The following is a 17,740-nucleotide window of genomic DNA, read 5'->3' as shown; positions in this document are numbered from 1 at the left end:
TCACTGCAAGCTCCGCCTCCTGGGTTCACGCCATTCTCCTGCCTCAGCCTCTCAAGTAGCTGGGGCTACAGGCGCCTGCCACCCGGTGGCTCACGCCTACAATCCCAGCACTTTGGGAGGCGGAGGTGGGCAGATCACGAGGTCAGGAGATCCAGACCATCCTGACTAACACGGTGAAACCCCGTCTCTTTCAAAAATATTTTAGATAGTTTTTTTTAAGTTTTCAAGAGTTCACTGCAAAATATCTTCTTTTGGGGCTTTTTTTTTTTTTTTAATTTTTGGTGTATCATTTCTTGTTAAATGTTTTTATCAAATGCTTTGTGATTACTTGTAATATGTTCATATTTACAGGGGTCAGTTGAAACAAAAATGTACAAGTAAGGCACTGTTTCTATATAAGCTCTGTGTTTATGAATTTTAGATATTATCATGCCAGCTTTTTCACTGCAGCACTCCTCAAATTTAGGTTTTGTGAGTCTTTCCTTTTTGAGTTCAGTTTCACCTAAGAAGAATCTTTGTGGTATCTTCTGGGGATTATGAGACTATTGGAGCTAAGTGGGGACAGAGCTAAAGATCTCACCACTCCCACTTACAGATTTATAATTAACTCCTTCACTTTCAGTCCCACGCTTCCCTCCTGCTCACCTATGTCTGGTTTCGGAGGTTCTGAGATCCTGTATATACTGTTTCCTGCAGAGTGAGAGGTGGAGGAGGTGGTCACCTATCTTCCCTAGATTAGAGTGGAGACCTGGGTCTAACCATTCTTCAGACATTTGAATAATCCCTGTGTTTTTAGCCCCCTGGCTTCGCCTTGCTTTCCAGTGGTCTTATGTCTCCAAATTCTGTCTTTGGAGGTCTTATGGGACAACAACAGTTCACTTTTCTTTGGATTTTGCCTCCTCAGGCACATAGGCATTCCTTTTTCTATTCTGTCAAGTAATTTATCATTCTTCCCTCTGATTTCTGTCTTCATTTAGATTAAGGATTGCAGATATCTTTTAGATTCATTGAACCTTTTTTAAAAAACTTTCTTTTTTGGCTTTTTACCCCTATGGTAAATTTGATGGGAGAAAGAATTGAAAAGGTATAATTTTAGCCCTAAACTTCACTACCTAATTAAATTAGTTCTAGCCCAGAGTTTTGCCTGGATTTATTATAATCTCTCAAAGGACTGGTTGCTACTCCTGCTAAATGATAATAAGTATAATTGATAAATTTAATGTATTTAGTAAAACACAATTTTCAGTAATTTATAAAAATATCACTTTAATTTCTTATGTATGTATTTGTATCTTCTCAATGCTTGAGATAGAGTAAATGTTCCATAAGCATTCAATAAATCAAGTACATGAAAGAATGAATAAAGCAAGTAACACATGTTTATGCGTGTATATTTATGTGTCACAGTACAAAGCTCCTCTTTAGATAACAAGGGGATTTTCTCACTCACCATATCCAGATTTGACTTATTATGATGACATATTTATGAGTTCAATAGCTAAGGAAAATATGAACTTCATGGTACCAAAGTTTACATCATTTATATTCATATAACAGGTTCAATTTTTGTTAGTGATGCTTCTCGTAATGTGTCCATGAAAATACTATGACAACATGATATTTAGAACCAGTGGATACTCTAGTCAGCTCCCATTTCATTTTGTTCCTTTAGGCTGCAGTCTCATTGCTAATAGAAATATCATGCAGCTAGCAGAGGAAGGTACCTATTTTGTATTATGTATATATTTATTTTTACATTACCAACTATTAATGCCTTGTTAGGATTTTCCAGAGAAAAAGAATATATATGTGTGCTAAATATACCTAATTATACATTAACATATACAGTGTTATTTGTTTATTTTAAGGAATTGGCTCATGCAAGTATGGGAGTTGAAAAGATCTAAATCTGTAGGACAGGCTGCACCGGCTGAAAACTCAGGCATAAGTTAATGCTGCAGTTTTGAGGGAGAATTTCCTTTTCTCTGGGAATTCTCAGTTTTTGCTCTTAAGACCACCAACTGATTAGATGAGGCCCACCTAAATCATGGAAGGTAACATCCTTTACTTAAAGTCAACTGGTTGTAGATGACAGCTACATGAACAAAATACCTTCACAGCACCACCTAGGTTAGTGTTTGATTAAATAACTAGGTAATATAGCCTAAGCAAGTTGATATGTAAAACTAACCATTACAAACATCAATGGAATACATGTTAAAAGTGTCTAAAAAAGTGTTTATTTGCTTTTCTTAGATTTTATGGACTAAATTAAAATGTAAAAGGCAAAGTAATGTTACAAATAAACTCATATCAAATGCAAGTGTACTCATTTTAAATAACTCTCAATTTCTCAGTGAGGATTGTGATGATTTTTTCTAATACAAAAATTACAGAGCCATTCAAAAGGCTCTCTTTGTTTAGAAATATGGACAACAGATGAACCAGAGGAGAACCAGCTAAGAAAATAGAAATTCACAGTATAGCTTTTCTTAAGTTGAAATAAAGTTACATAAATTTAAAAAAATAATTCACAGAATATCCATAAAGAAAATTGAGATCAAGTGAATGAACTGTGAAGCAAATTTTAATTTAAAAGTCTGGAACAAGGCAGAGCTCAGAAATTATTAGTAAATGTAATAACTGCCCTATAATAAGGATTGTAATGCAATGCAAATATGTAACTAAACAATTCATTGAGAGGGTGAGAGATGAAGATGAAATTCATACTTCTGAGAAAAACAACTGTAGTCTTAGAAAGTAAATGACAAAGATTAAACAGCAAAAATGTCTAACAAATATACAGATTATTATTATTATATAATAATGGAGGAACTAGAAGTTGGGAGAAATTATAGCACTAGAATTTATAAAATTTCTTTGGAGAAAAATATGTAGAAACAATCATCTTGTCTTCAAGTCTTGAATGAGAGTGTCTCAGCAGATTTCCATCCCTGTACTAATTTAGGTCCGATTGCAAAGGATTGGTTCTCACTTAGTGAGTTGAGACCAAGAGTGTCCTAGAATTGAATATTAAATATCAAGGGAAACATATGTTGCCCATCACCAACCAAGCTTAAAGGTAACTCTTTATTTTCTCTTTAAAGACAATTTTAGTGGTGTCCCCTAAATTCAAACTTAGTTAAGAGGGTTGTTACAGTGGCAAATATAGAAAAGCACCACATTATGATTAGCATTCACCCTGTGAAGGGACTTTCCCTGAAAGAACTTAGTGAAACAACTCAGTAACATAAAGAAGTAACCTGTTACTCTTTCAGAAAAAATGGAATGGAAATTGTTTTTCACAGGAGCTCCCTTTGGATAACAAGAAAACATACCCAGCAAGGATAATTCATATTCACTCACAAAGAAATTCTGGGAAGTCTAAACTAAAGTTTGATAAGTACATAATGTTTTTACTTTGGTTTAGTTTGGAACAGAAAAACTTGTAATACAAACCTCCAGGAATGTTTCTCAGTCTCATGCTCTCAGGTGTTGCCTTCTTATCTAACATCTTAGAGTCAAAAAGAACTTTTTTGGAAAATGACATTTTCTAATTTAGCTTGTACTCTTTGGTCTTTTTTAGGGGAGGAAATTCCATTTTCCCAATTGTAAAATAACAAATGCTTGTTTAAAAAATTTATCTCTGTCTCTCACACATACACACAGAGACACACACACACACGATTAGAGCTATATATACCACAACATAAGCAGTGGTTATCTAAAATTTTATAAATCTATAAAAGATTCTAATTGTTTTTCCTCTCTTATATTTTAAAATATTTCTATAAAAGCATGCAACTTTTGTTTTATAAGAAAAACAACACTATAAGTGTTGGTGTCTTTATCTTTCTCTAGGATAGATTCTTAGATGTAATATTTGTCATAAAAATTAATGAAACCTATTTCAGTTTAAAAACTTGAGGACGTCATTGCCAAATTCTAGGTAACCTTAAGCAAATAATGAGTTTTTATTTTAACTTTTGACTGTGGAAAACTTAAAACATATACAAAAATCAACAGAATAGTATAAAAAAGCTTTCATTTTAATGTATTAACAGACATGAGAGAATAATATAAAAATTCAAAGTTCATGCAAAAGTAATGAGGCAGATTGGGTTGCCAGTAAATTGGATGTCTGTGGGCTTCATGGCACTTAGTATAGAAAGAAAGGTAGACTCCTTGATTTCAATCTCTCCTCCCATTGAGTTATCAGAAAATCTGCCAAATTCCTAATTGTAATTTAGTCTTTCTTAATCTGAAATATTTTGGATTTCCTCCTGAGGTAGTTATACATTCCTCAGCCTGGCATTCAAAGTGTCAATTCATTTCCATAGTGTTTCTTTCAGTGAGTCTCCTGTCCAGTCCCTATGCTCTAATTTAAAATCCTGAGATGCTGGATTTCTTTTTAATTACTGACAATTCTCAATTTCCCTTCTTATCATTGATCACGGTGTCCTTGCCATCTGGATTATACCCTCTCCTATTCTATCTTAGCCTGTAATTTCTTTTCATTCTTAAAGTCTCATGTTGTGGCCATGCCTTTCATAAAATGTCTTTATCCTCATCATCAAATTAAATGTGATACTTTTCCCCTTCTTTTTCTGCCTACTGCAATTTTAATTGAGGCTTTTATATGATTCCACTTTCTCTTTTCTCTTGGTATATCAATTATACTGTAAAAAATATTTTTAGTTGTTACCCTAGAGTTTGTAATATATATTTACAACTAATATATGTCACTTTCAAATAGCACAAATAACATCATGAGTACTGCAGTTACCTTACAAGAAAGTATTCGCCATTCCTCCCTCCTGTCTCTTAAAACAGTACTGTCATTCATTCCATTTATCTGTGAGCTATAATCATCCAAAATATTGCTACAATTATTATTTTTAACAGACTGTTTTCTGTTAGATCAATTAAGAATAAGAAAAATAAAACGTTTTATTCTGCCTTCATTTAATTCTTCTCCAACACTCTTCCTTTCTGTGTGTACATCTGAGTTTCCTACCTTTATCATTTTTCTTTTCTCTGAAGAATTTTTTTAAAAATATTTCTTGCAAGGTAGGTGAACTGGTGACAAATTCCCTGAATTGTTACTCATATAAGTAAGTCTTTATTTCTCCTTTACTTTTGAAGGATGATTTCACTGGATGCAGAATTCTAGGTTGGTGGGTTTTCTCCAACTCTTTAAATTTGTCACTCCATTCTCTTCTTCCTTGCATAGTTTCCAAAGAAAAGTCTACTGTAAATGTTGTGCTTTTTCCTCTATAGGTAAGGTGTTTTTACTCCTCTGGTTCAAGTTTTTGCTTTATCTTTGATTTGAAGAAGTCTGAATATGATACTCTTCAATGTAGATTTTTTTTTGGTATTTATCCTGCTTAATGTTTTGAAGCTGCATTTATTTTGGAAAATTCTCAGTCTTGTTACTGCAAATGTTTCTTTTACCACTGTATCCTCCTTCTGGTATACCCAGAACATACATGTTACATCTTTTGCAGTTGTCTCACATTTCTTGGATATTATATTATGTTCTATTTTTTTTATTTCTTTTTCTTTTTTGGTTTGGGAACTTTTTAATTGACATATCTTCAAGCTCATTGATTCTTTCCTCAGCAGTGCCCAGTATAATGAGAAACCCACCAAAGACTTTATTTCTGTTTCTGTGTTTTTAATTTCTTTCATTCCTTTTTTATTTTTTTTCAGACAGAGTCTCACTCTGTCACCCAGGCTGGAGTGCAGTGGCGTGATCTTGGATCACTGCAACCTCCACTTCCTGGGTTCAGGTGATTCTCCTGCCTCAGCCTCCATAGTACCCGGGACTACAGGTGCATGCCACCACGCGCCTGGGTAATTTTTGTATTTTTGTTAGAGATGGGGTTTCACCGTGTTAGCCAGGATGGTCTCGATCTCCTGACCTCATGATCCGCCTGTCTCAGCCTCCCAAAGTCCTGGGATTACAGGAGTGAGCAACCGCGCCGGGTCCTGTGTTTTTAATTTCTATCATTGCCTTTCGGTTTTCCCCTAGAGTTTCTATCTCTCTGCTTACATCACCCATCTTTCCCTACATGTTGTCCCCTTTTTCCATTATGCTCCTTAGCATTATTATTAAATTTTAAGTTCCTGGTCTGATAATTCCCAAATATGCGCTATATCTGAATCTGGCTTTGATGCTTGATTTGTGTCTTCAGAGTGTGCTTTTTTGCCTTATAATGTATGTTGTAGTTTTTTGTTTTTTTTTTTTAAAGCCAGACATGATGTTTCAGGTAAAAGAAACTGTGATAAATTGTCTTTTAACTTGATATTTTATGTTTATCTATCTAGAAGTTAAGCTGTGTTTATAGTTTACTATAATGGTAGGTGTCAGAGGCTACATTTTCACGTAGTGCTCTTTCTTTTGTTTGCCCTGTTGACTTTAGTCGCTAGAGACTCCTTCTTAGGTACAGTCTTAAATGCCATTCTTTGAGTTGTAGTTTCCTGTTATTATACAGGAGCACTGTTGATGTGGTCGTATGGTATGGAGGGGGAATTTCTATAATTTTATGATTAAGTTTCCGTTATTAGTGAGCCTGTGTCTCTAGGCTGTGACCTTCACAAGTGTTTCTCAGCTTTTTTGTCCCCTTTGGGAGAGACAGAGTGGCTAGTGGAGGCTTGAGTTGGGTGTTCCCGTTCTTTTATGTAGAAGTACTGAGAAGGTTGGCGTTGGGTATTGCTTTTTGCCCACATAGAATATTAGAGGTGGCTTGGTTGGGTAATTCCCTTCCCCCATGATAGTTAGGCTCTGGTAAAGCACAAGTTGGTTAGGCTGTGCTAAAATAGTTTTCCTTGAGGACAGGCATTTTTTAAGGAGAACAGAATGCTCTGGGTATATTTCAGAATGGTTGCTTCTTCTCTCACCCTGCCAGAAGCACAAGGAAATATTTCTCATCTTCACCCTGAGAACCTGGATGGGCCCCTAAAAGTAAGACTCAGAAAAGTGTGGGAGGTCTTCCTAAACATGCTCCCCAACCCTGGGAGTTTTATCTCTTAAACGATTCCACCTTTAGTCCCCAGTTACCCTTGTATTCTTCCAGGTGCTGGCTCCAGCAGTGGTTTTTGCCCCCAGTGAGCTATGACTGTTTGTATTTGCCTACCTGTCTAGTTTTTGGGGTGGTGGTTTTCCCTGTGACCTCAATTCTCTGGTAAATCTAAGAAGAGTTGTTGATTTTCACTGCATGTGCTATTTCCTTGTATTGAATCTTTTCTTTAGGCATCTATATCATGATTTTGCCTAATCTTTTTTATTAAAAAACTTGGATGAAAATATTTTACTTTGCTCATATATTTATACCTTGATCTCTCTATTATGTTGAAGACATTAAATACAAGTATTTATTGCATTGAACAGGCCATTGATTAAGCTAAACTGCAACCTTAAGAGACATGTCTTAAATAAAATATACAATAGCTGCTATGAATAGTAGTAGGAATTTTAACATAGAAAACTTTTTTTTTCCAATGAAATTTTATATAGAATATATTTACTGAATTGCTTCCTTTAGTGCTCACTCATGGACTTTGTTCTGGCAATTATTTTTTATTCATTAATTCATTTATTGAGTATCTACTATGTGCCAGGTGCCACTCTAGACATTCTAGACATTGATGAAGAAAACAATGAAAGCCTCCCACCTCTGGGAAGGCATATGTTTCAGTTTAGGGAAACAAAAATAGAAAATGATCATAATATAAATTAGCAAGTTATATGGAATGATAGAAGGTGAAGGGTGACATGAAATAGAGAAACAGAAAAGGGCAAATAGAAGAGAAGTTTGCAATTTTAAATAGAGCATTTAGAGTAGGTCTCACTGCCAAGATGATATTTAAGCAGACTTGAAGAAGAAGAGTAGTTGGCTGTGAACATATCTGGCTGAAGTATGTAACAGGCAGAGGAAACAGGCTATGCAAAGATCTGACTGACAATGAGGAGGTCCAGGAGACAGTGGGGAGTTAGAGTGAGACAAAGGAGTAGCAGATGAGACCCAGGTGGTGCCAGGGGCCGGGTAAGGACTTTGGCTTTTATACTAAGTGAAAGGACTGACACTGTAGGCTTATAAATAGAAGACAGACATAATTTATTTAGCAGCTAAAAATAATATTTGTTTTCCCTATTGAGACTTGACTGCAAGGATACCGGTTAGAAAGCCACTGCAACAAGCCAGGCAAGAGACAAGGCTTAGATCAGGATAGTCCTGATGTAAGATATTTCAGGTGTTAAAAAATAGAAAAGCTAAGGATGTCTCTGAGATTTATGGACTGAACTGAAAGAAAAGAGTTTCCAATAGCTGAGTTTGGGAAGACAGCATACAGCTTAGGTTTTGGGGGAAGATTAGATTTCAGTTTAAGCATGTTAATTTTGAGACATCTATTAGATGTCCAAGTGGAGATCTGAAGTAGACATACTGCATTCAGGAAAATGTTTCGGCTGGAGCTATACTTTGGGTAGTCATCAGCATAAAGATGATATTTAAAGACATGAGACCACTTAAGATCAGTGTAGGCGTGGGTGTAGATAGAGGGAAAAAGAGAACCAAGACACCCTAAAAGGTGTGTGTGAGGGGTGGGTGGTGTATAGGGAGAAGAAACCAGCAAAACTGAGAAGAATCACAAGTGACATAAGAGAAAAATAAGTGAGAAAAATGTATCAAAGAGGAGGGAGTCTAATCCACTTTGTCAAATGCTGCTGAGATCTTAAGTAAAATAAGATAGGCTAGCATCATTTCAGTGGATTTAGGCACAGAAGTATTGAAGATAGGTCAGTAATTGAATACAAAAAATTTAAGAGTTCAGATAACAATGGCCTGTAGGCTTTCTCCAGCAGCAATAAAGTTCTCCAATGCATTAAAGCTATTCCTAGCCCACAGCACCCATAGTGTACAAAGACAGATTGGGATCTAGCTTGCATTGAAACTGATGTTCTGGTGGATCAATTCTGAGTTCTCAGGAAGTCCTTGATGGCATCTATTCTACTAATCTCTAGCTCTTCCCTAGACTTGAGGAGTAGCTTGAGCCTATCTAGAGCTAGCTCTAGAATTCTTAAACCTAGCTCATTTTGATTCAAACAACCAGAATTTTAGTTACTAAACTTACCTTGAGGTTCAGGGAAGCCAGTAGGTATAATGTCAAAAGTTAGTGCATGCTAAGCTTTATAAAATAACTTATTAATGTAAGAGGTGCTCTTTCAACCCTCCTTTTTTTTCTAAAAATTAAAAATCTTTACAATTTTGCAGACCTTTAGCCTGTAGGCAACCACTGATTTTTCATTTTTTTTCACAAGAAAATAATACTTTTTCATTGTTGCATCTTCAGAAACTCTATAATTACACAGGACATATAAGTAATACATAAATCACATAGGTTTTTTGATGCTGCATAAACAGTTAATAATATTAAAAGTAATATATATGTAATGTTTTATAAGAGGATATTCTATCTTCTAAATATTCCAAATTGTTCATTTTCAAAAGCATGGAAGGAAGAAAAAAATGACAGAAGGGCAGCCGGAGATATTGAAAATCAATGCCATATCATGAAAATGCTATAAAATTTGTGTTAGTAAATTATCAAGAAAATATAGACTATTATAATACCCTGTTAATATTAACACGTAACTTTATTATCTTTTTTTTTATTTTTATGTTTTGAGACAGGGTCTCACTCTGTCACCCAAGCTGAAATGCAGTGGGTATGATCATGGCTCACTGCAACCTTTGCTTCTCAGGCTCAAGCGATCTTCCCACCTCAGTCTCCTGAGTAGCTGGGACACGCCACCAGGTTCAGCTAATTTTTTCTAATTTTTGTACAGAGACAAGGTCTCACTATATTGCCCAGGCTAGTCTCGAACTCCTGGGCTGAAGCAATTCTCCCACCTTAGCCTCCCAAAATGCTGGGATTATAGGCATGAGACATAGTGCCTGGCCAATACATAAGTTTATTAATTCAGGACCATTTATAATGATACTATGTTGGGTAGTATACGAGGAACAGGTAAATAAATGCAGGACAATATTTTAAGCATCTCTGTAGTCTCAAAGGAAGACTCGTGAGACAGTGGATGGTTGGAAAAAATACAGATATCCATTAACCCCAGTGATGCATGAGGCAATGAATACATTGGTGAGCACTCACCAGCATACCTAGGGCTCTTGAATGGCTTCTCTGATTGTGACCCACTCTGCACCACTACTTTGGTAGGCAGGTATAATATAACACCAGTGGAGAAAGAAATAACTTTGACATTGGAAAAATATTGCATCTTGGTATTTATTTTTGCATATTAATCTCAAGTAGCTTGTATCTTATGATTTTGCAATATTGTTTCAACTCACAGGATATGATTTGGTATAAAAGCACATTTTGGGTCAAAACTTTCTTCTATGATAATTTGATATATAAAGTCTGGCCCTCAAGAATATGACTTAAAATGACCTAATAATTTATAAGCCTTCATATAGAATTTATGAACACATTTACATACATATTCACACACATATCTATATTCATGTATGTTATGGATGATAAAAGTATAAATATAAGCACAGGAATATTTAATATGAGAATCAGGACAGTGATTGTACGTCAGTAGAAGTGAGGATATGATTCTGAGGAGGTTCCCTAGAGCTCCAAGGTACTGGCTAATGTCCGCTTCTTAAACTGAGTATGGGCTTATGCATATTGGTTTTATATTCAATCTCTTTCATCTTAAAATTTGAAAAAAGGAAAATCACACATAAGAAATGATATATGATGATCATCTGAGTTCTTTATTTTTTAAAAGAAATTTATTTATGGCATCAGGAGAGTATCTCACAGCAAACATTTTGAAGAACAAAATATCATAGTGATTTTTTTCTTTTCAGTTCGAAAAGATATAATCCGCATCCTCCCCAGTCTAGATGTCGAAGTCAAAGACATCACTGATTCTTACGATGCTAACTGGTTTCTTCAGCTGTTATCAACAGAAGATCTTTTTGAAATGACTAGTAAAGAGTTCCCCATAGTGACTGAAGTCATAGAAGCACCTCAAGGAAACCACCTGCCCCAAAGCATTTTACAGCCTGGGAAAACAATTGTGATCCACAAAAAGTACCAGGCATCAAGAATCTTAGCTTCAGAAATTAGAAGCAATTTTCCTAAAAGACACTTCTTGATCCCCACTAGCTATAAAGGCAAGTTCAAGCGGCGACCGAGGGAGTTCCCAACGGCCTATGACCTAGAGATCGCTAAGAGTGAAAAGGAGCCTCTTCACGTGGTGGCCACCAAAGCCTTTCATTCCCCTCATGACAAGCTGTCATCCGTATCTGTTGGGGACCAGTTTCTGGTGCATCAGTCAGAGACGACTGAAGTCCTCTGTGAGGGAATAAAAAAAGTGGTGAATGTTCTGGCCTGTGAAAAAATCCTCAAAAAGTCCTATGAGGCAGCACTGCTCCCTTTGTACATGGAAGGAGGTTTTGTAGAGGTGATTCATGATAAGAAACAGTACCCGATTTCTGAGCTCTGTAAACAGTTCCGCTTGCCCTTCAATGTGAAGGTGTCTGTCAGGGATCTTTCCATTGAAGAGGACGTGTTGGCTGCCACACCAGGACTGCAGTTGGAGGAGGACATCACAGACTCTTACCTACTCATAAGTGACTTTGCCAACCCCACGGAGTGCTGGGAAATTCCTGTGGGCCGCTTGAATATGACTGTTCAGTTAGTTAGTAATTTCTCTAGGGATGCAGGACCATTTCTAGTCAGGACTCTGGTAGAAGAGATCACTGAAGAGCAATATTACATGATGCGGAGATATGAAAGCTCAGCCTCACATCCCCCACCTCGCCCTCCGAAACACCCCTCAGTAGAGGAAACAAAGTTAACCCTGCTAACCTTAACAGAAGAAAGGACGGTGGACCTGCCCAAGTCTCCCAAGGTAAGGCTATGGTTTTGCAATCTTTCCTCTGGAGTGTGTTCCTTGAGGCAATTTGTTTCAAGTCTTTTCTGAGTGTGTTTTGCTTACTTTTCTTTCTTTCATGCCATATTTGCAATGAGCTTTTCTGATGCACAGTAGATGAATGAACATCAACAGTGTGTAAGCTGTTGCAGCGTTTTATATTTTGATGTGGCATGAAGTTTAATATTGAATTGGAAATAGCAGAGATGACATTTGGATATGATGACCCAAATTGCCTTTTCAGTGGGTTTTGGTAATTAAGAATATTTTATAAAGTGCCTTAGAAGCAAACCTCTTTTATTTTAGAAGTTCTGTTAATTTTTTTCTAAGTAAAATTTAATACCTCACCCAGGAAATTAACATACAGTAAACTCCCTTCTTCTGGGGATGGGGGGTTACTGGTAGCGTGCATCTATAGCACATGTCTTCATTTTGTTTTATGTGCAGAAAGATGTAAAAATATCTTGGCAGAACAGTGTGTGAGAATGTGAGCATCTGCCCACATTCTGCTTATCTTAGAATTGTAATCTTTAACAGTTCTATTGAAAAACAAAATCAATAAAATTGCAGACAGTATGAAATCATTACAGAATCAACAACTCCATAACCACTCTAAAGATTTTGGAGGGTGATTCAGCTTCATTTCCACTTGAGGTCTTTGCCTCTTGAAAACTGCCTTCTGGCTGCCTGCAAAGCGCTTGCCCTTACACCATGATGTGTAGGTCGTTTATCCAGCCGTGGTTCTGTGGTGTGTGGAAGGAGTGCATTCTGGTCTGGCAGATGTTGTACTTGCAGCTTAGGGAAACAAAGCAATTAGTAAAACAAAGAGATGCTGTGTTTACTCTCTATGCTTAGAAATAATAGCAGCCTTAGGCTTCAAGTATATGGATATGGAAATACTTTTATTTCTACATCTCAGATATTGCATTCTGATTGTAGCTAGGGAAATCCAGTAAGGATCTCCAAAAGCATCTTTAGAAAAAGATAAAACCAGCAGAAATTTTCTTCCCAGACAAACAGTTTTGAAAGAGTCATTTGATATAATACAATGATTTCCAAATAATGTTGGTTAATGTGTTGCTATTATTTTGAAGGGTATCTTTGGCTTCTCCCACTTAACATATTTTTATTACTGAACTGAATAGTGAGAAATGAAATGAGAAATGAAATGCCTTCTTTGTTTTTTAGTGGTAGGCAGAATAATTTCCCCCTCACTCAAATATTTATATGCCTAAATTCCCAGAACCTATGAATATGTTACTTTGCATGGCAAAAGAGACTTTGCACATGTGCTTAAAATTAAGGACATCAAGATGAGATTATCTTGGATTATCCAGGCGGGTCCAATTTAATCACAAGAGTCCTTACAAGAACCTTTCCAGATAAGATCAGGGTTAGAGGGACATGTAACTATGTAAGAATGGTCAGAGATCCAACATTGCTGCATTTGAAGATGGAGGAAAGGAATCATGAACTAAACAACACAAATGGCCTCTAGAAGCCAGAGAAGACAAGGAATCAGATTCTTTCCCAGAGCCTCCAGGAAGGAGTGCAGCTGACAACACTGGTTTTAGCTAGTGGGACCCACATCAGCTACTAACCTATAGGACTGTAAAATAATAAATTTGTATTATTTAAGCTATTAAGTTGATAATAATTTATTATGGTAACAATAGAAAGATAATATAAGACATCAAGCTGAGAAGGAGGAATACTTAAAAACCATAGACAGTCAAATCTATATGCAAGTCACTACCTGTTATGCTGGAAACGTTTTTTTTGTTGTTGTTGGATTTATTTTGTTATTGTTTGTTTGTTTTTGCTTTAAATGAATTTATTAGCACATGTACCCATAGAGCACTTAAGGGTACAGCTAAGCTTCAGGAATAATTGGAACCAGGATCTTGAAAACAGCCTAAGTTGTTTTTACTTTTCATTACATATTGGCTTTCTTTTCCCAGGCAAATTCCTCAGTTTTTTTTTTTTTCCAGCCTACTGCTAAGAGTTCTTGCATCTCACATCTCATTTTTTCATACCTAGAGAAGAAGATAATCTCTTTGGCTCAAAATTTAAAAATGAAAGGGCCTTTGGATTAATGCCCATCTCCTGACTCAATCAATTTATTGCTTACTACAACTAGAGGCACGATTGGAGGGTATCTGCTTGTGCTATTGTAACATAATACCACAGACTCAGCAATTCATAAAGAACAGAAATTTATTGTTTTAGAGTTCTGGAGGCTGGAAAGTCCAAGATCAAAATGCCAGCAGGCTCCATCTCTGGTTCCGAGATGGCCTCTTATTGTTCCATTTACTGGAGAGAAGGAGTGTTGTGTTGTCATATAGCAGAAGTGGGGGAACTGTTTCCCCAAGCCCTTTTCTTAGCAGCATTAATCCATTAATGAGGGCTCTGCCCACATAATAAAAACACATCTTATTAGGACCTACCTTCCAACAATGTTGTGTTGGTGATTAAGTTTCCAGCATATGAATTTTGGAGGGAATAAAACATTTAAACCATAGCAGTTGGGAGGAGAATGAGGTGTGGTTGCCTCTAGTATCTAGCAATACAGAATTGCAAGATGTGAAGATACGGAGATACAAATAATAAATGTCCACTACCATCAGAAAGAAAGCACTCATAGGGGAAAAAAAAGGTTAAAATTTTTAAAAATTGTTCTTTGCCAGGCATTAGATGAAAATGAGCTAAGTGTTTTATTAGGAGAAACTCACAGAACAACATTACGCCTAGACTACTAAACTGAAGTGAATGCAATCTTTCACTAAACCCGTGCATGTAGGATTCCAGATACCTAATAATTCCTAACTGTTTTTTTACTGGTCAGACCCCACATGGAGTCTTGGTGTTCAATTCTGAGTCCCACTCTAGAGACTATTAACTGGAGTTTGTAAAGAGCTGTTAAAGATGTTAAGAGATTCTGGAGCCATTTTCATTTGAGGAATAGTTGAAGATATTGAGTGATAATCTAAAATTGGAAGACTTGATACTAGGTGATATTAGTTATTTTATACATTTAAATACTTGCTTTGTGGCAGAGTGCAGACTTATATTCCATTACAACATCTTCAACACTGGCTGAAAGTTAAAGGGAGGACAAATTTGGTGTAATATGTTGGAACAGGTTTCTTATCCCCAAAATGTTTATAGTAGAAGATAGGAAATCATGTCAGTGATATTGTCAGGGAATCCCTGCTTTTGTTGAGAATTTATCAGACAGTTGAGAAGAGCCTACAATTCTTTGTTTATGAATAGTTCCTTTAATTCTAGTGTGATAGATAAAGCATTACATTTTCTCTGAAATCACTTCAAAATGTCAGAGGATGCTATAATTCACCTGTATTTAGACCTACTAACCTCCTTATTTTCAGCAATTATTTTTTACCATGAAGGCAGGAATCTGCTTAATGCATTGTTTATAGAATGTAAACAGAAGCTCTTTCGGTTTCTTCATAATCTACTCCAAAAATTTTGCAACTATTTCTTATTCTCACAAAGTCATCCTTTCATATATTCCTTTTATGTTTCTTTTGATATTTACATGAAGTCTCTTTTATCATGTGTGCTTTTGAAGAACATTTTTTATACTTCATAGGTAGGAATCAGCCATTAAAAAACAGCCTCTAAGATTATGCATGATATATGGAATATTGCTTTAAATTTGGATAACAAATAGTAAGAGTTATTCAGAGTTTAAATATTCAAACTCATTTAGCTCATTAAAATGCGGTTTTACATGCACAGAGAAGAGTCCTAGATGCTTCATTATATGAATTTACTTTTGCCTTCCCAATGGATCATTAACTTTACTACATCATTTCTTGCATGAAGTAACAGACAGATGTATGGACAATCTAAGAGTAAGAATCTAAAATTCACCCTGCATTAGCCAAATTAACCTATAGCAGGTATCTGCTGTTGGTTATGAACACTACAAGCTCATCTAAAATGTTTGGAAATTAAGAATGTATGAGGAGAGGTTACAGGAACTAGGAGAAATAGAAAGAATTGTTTTCCAGGTAAGATTGGCAACTGTTCTCCAGCTTTAGCAATACCTAAAAAGAAAAAAAAATAGATTGGTGTAGAAACTTTAGAATTATAATTTCAGTTTGGGCAGGGACATGAGTGAGGGGATGGTTACCAACAGGATTATAGCCTACTTCAAGACCTATGAGATTTTATGTGAAATAATATAGTTGTTCTTTAAATGTGTTGGTTAACTGTTTATAAGAATAATGTATGGAATCTAAACAAAGGAGTGGGAATAGGCCAGGGGAATCCTCAAAATTTCCTTTAGGTTTATGACATAATGCAGAAATAATGTCTTTAGGATCTGTGCATCTGAATTTTTAATCTGATGGAAACAATATTATAAAGTGACTAAATAAATGAAGCTGGGCCTGAAATTGTGTTCTAAATAGAAATGTTGTCAGGTAGATTCTCCTTCCTTGAAGGTTGGTTTGTATGTTAGAAGTGGTTTCAGATAGTTCAGAAGAACATATACTCACTGGGATTTTTGCCTGTCGTGGATATATATAGCTATGACTCCTGAGTGCCACACAGGAGAAATGCAACTTCTGTATTCTGATGAAAGGGCCTATAACCAGACAGAAAACAAACCTTTGGTTGAAAGATGAGATATTCCATGTCTTCAGAGACTGCAGCTGGGACCAGAAATCTTGTATTTCACTAACTCTGTTTGGCCATTTAATGCCCAAGTGTCCACTTTGCTGCCTGAATTTCTAGGTTTCTGTCGGACAAGAACACCCATAGGAGACATTAAGGCAAAGAGCAAGGGAGGCAGTAATGGCAAGGTACTGTGAAATGAGCAGAAAAAAATCCTGCACCAGAATTAGAGTGAGGGCTGAAAAAGGCAGAAGGAAAGCAATGGTTCCTGGGGAGTGCAGAGAGAACACTTCAGCAGCTGCTGCTGGTGCTAAATTGTCACTTCTGATCTGGTGTGACAGTTACAGTGGCTGAAATGTGTTAGAGAAATCCACGTTACTGGGCTAAATCTAGGTCATTAGAGAGTAGTATTATACCCACTTGTTTGTTATCAATAGGGTTTGGTCACAAACAATGTGACCTGTTTTTGCTTTTGTTAACCTGATGTAGTATAAATACATTAAGAGTATTTGAATTTGTAGCTGACTCTGAGCTTCTGAACACTCACACCTTTCTACTCATGATAGGTCCTTTTCATGTAACATAGAAGCTGTAGTACTGATTTCCCTCTGAATAGGGAAGATTACTATTAGAGAGTTTTTCAAAGACCCAACACAATGAAGATGGAATATGGACATATTTAAATATTGGGTTTTTGAATCTGAAAACAAGAGAAATGAAGGAAATTTTTGAACTTCCTTTAAAAAATTGACAAATTTTGACTGTGAGATACAATTTTAGTTTTTTTGACTGTGAGATACAATTTTAGCTTTTTTTTTTTTCAATGAAGTCTCACTCTGTTGCCCAGGCTGGAGTGCAATGGCGTGATCTTGGCTCACTGCAACCTCTGCCTCCTGGGTTCAAGCAATTCTCTGCCTCAGCCTTCCAAGTAGCTGGGATTACAGGCACCTGCCACCACGTCCGGGTAATTTTTGTATTTTTAGTAAAGATGGGGTTTCACCATCTTGGCCAGGCTGGTCTTGAACTCCTGACCTTGTGATCCACCCACCTGGGCCTCCCAAAGTGCTGGGATTACAGGCATGAGCCACTGCACCCAGCCAATGTTAGCATTTTTTTGGTAGC

The 17,740-nt window shown here is 36.3% G+C and overlaps 1 protein-coding gene across 1 annotated transcript in view; it reads left to right on the top strand.

Annotated features, from left to right (window-relative positions):
* THEMIS (thymocyte selection associated) overlaps positions 1-17,740 on the top strand; it is a 211,352-nt gene that overhangs the window by 77,494 nt on the left and 116,118 nt on the right. Inside the window, exon 4 of the mRNA XM_063665703.1 lies at positions 10,905-11,953. Within this exon, the coding sequence (XP_063521773.1) occupies positions 10,905-11,953 (1,049 nt within the window). The remainder of the gene's footprint in view (positions 1-10,904; positions 11,954-17,740) is intronic.

This window comes from Pongo pygmaeus, chromosome 5 (assembly GCF_028885625.2).
Source record: "Pongo pygmaeus isolate AG05252 chromosome 5, NHGRI_mPonPyg2-v2.0_pri, whole genome shotgun sequence".
Taxonomy (NCBI): Eukaryota; Metazoa; Chordata; class Mammalia; order Primates; family Hominidae; genus Pongo; species Pongo pygmaeus.
This window is presented reverse-complemented; position numbering and strand designations above follow the sequence as displayed.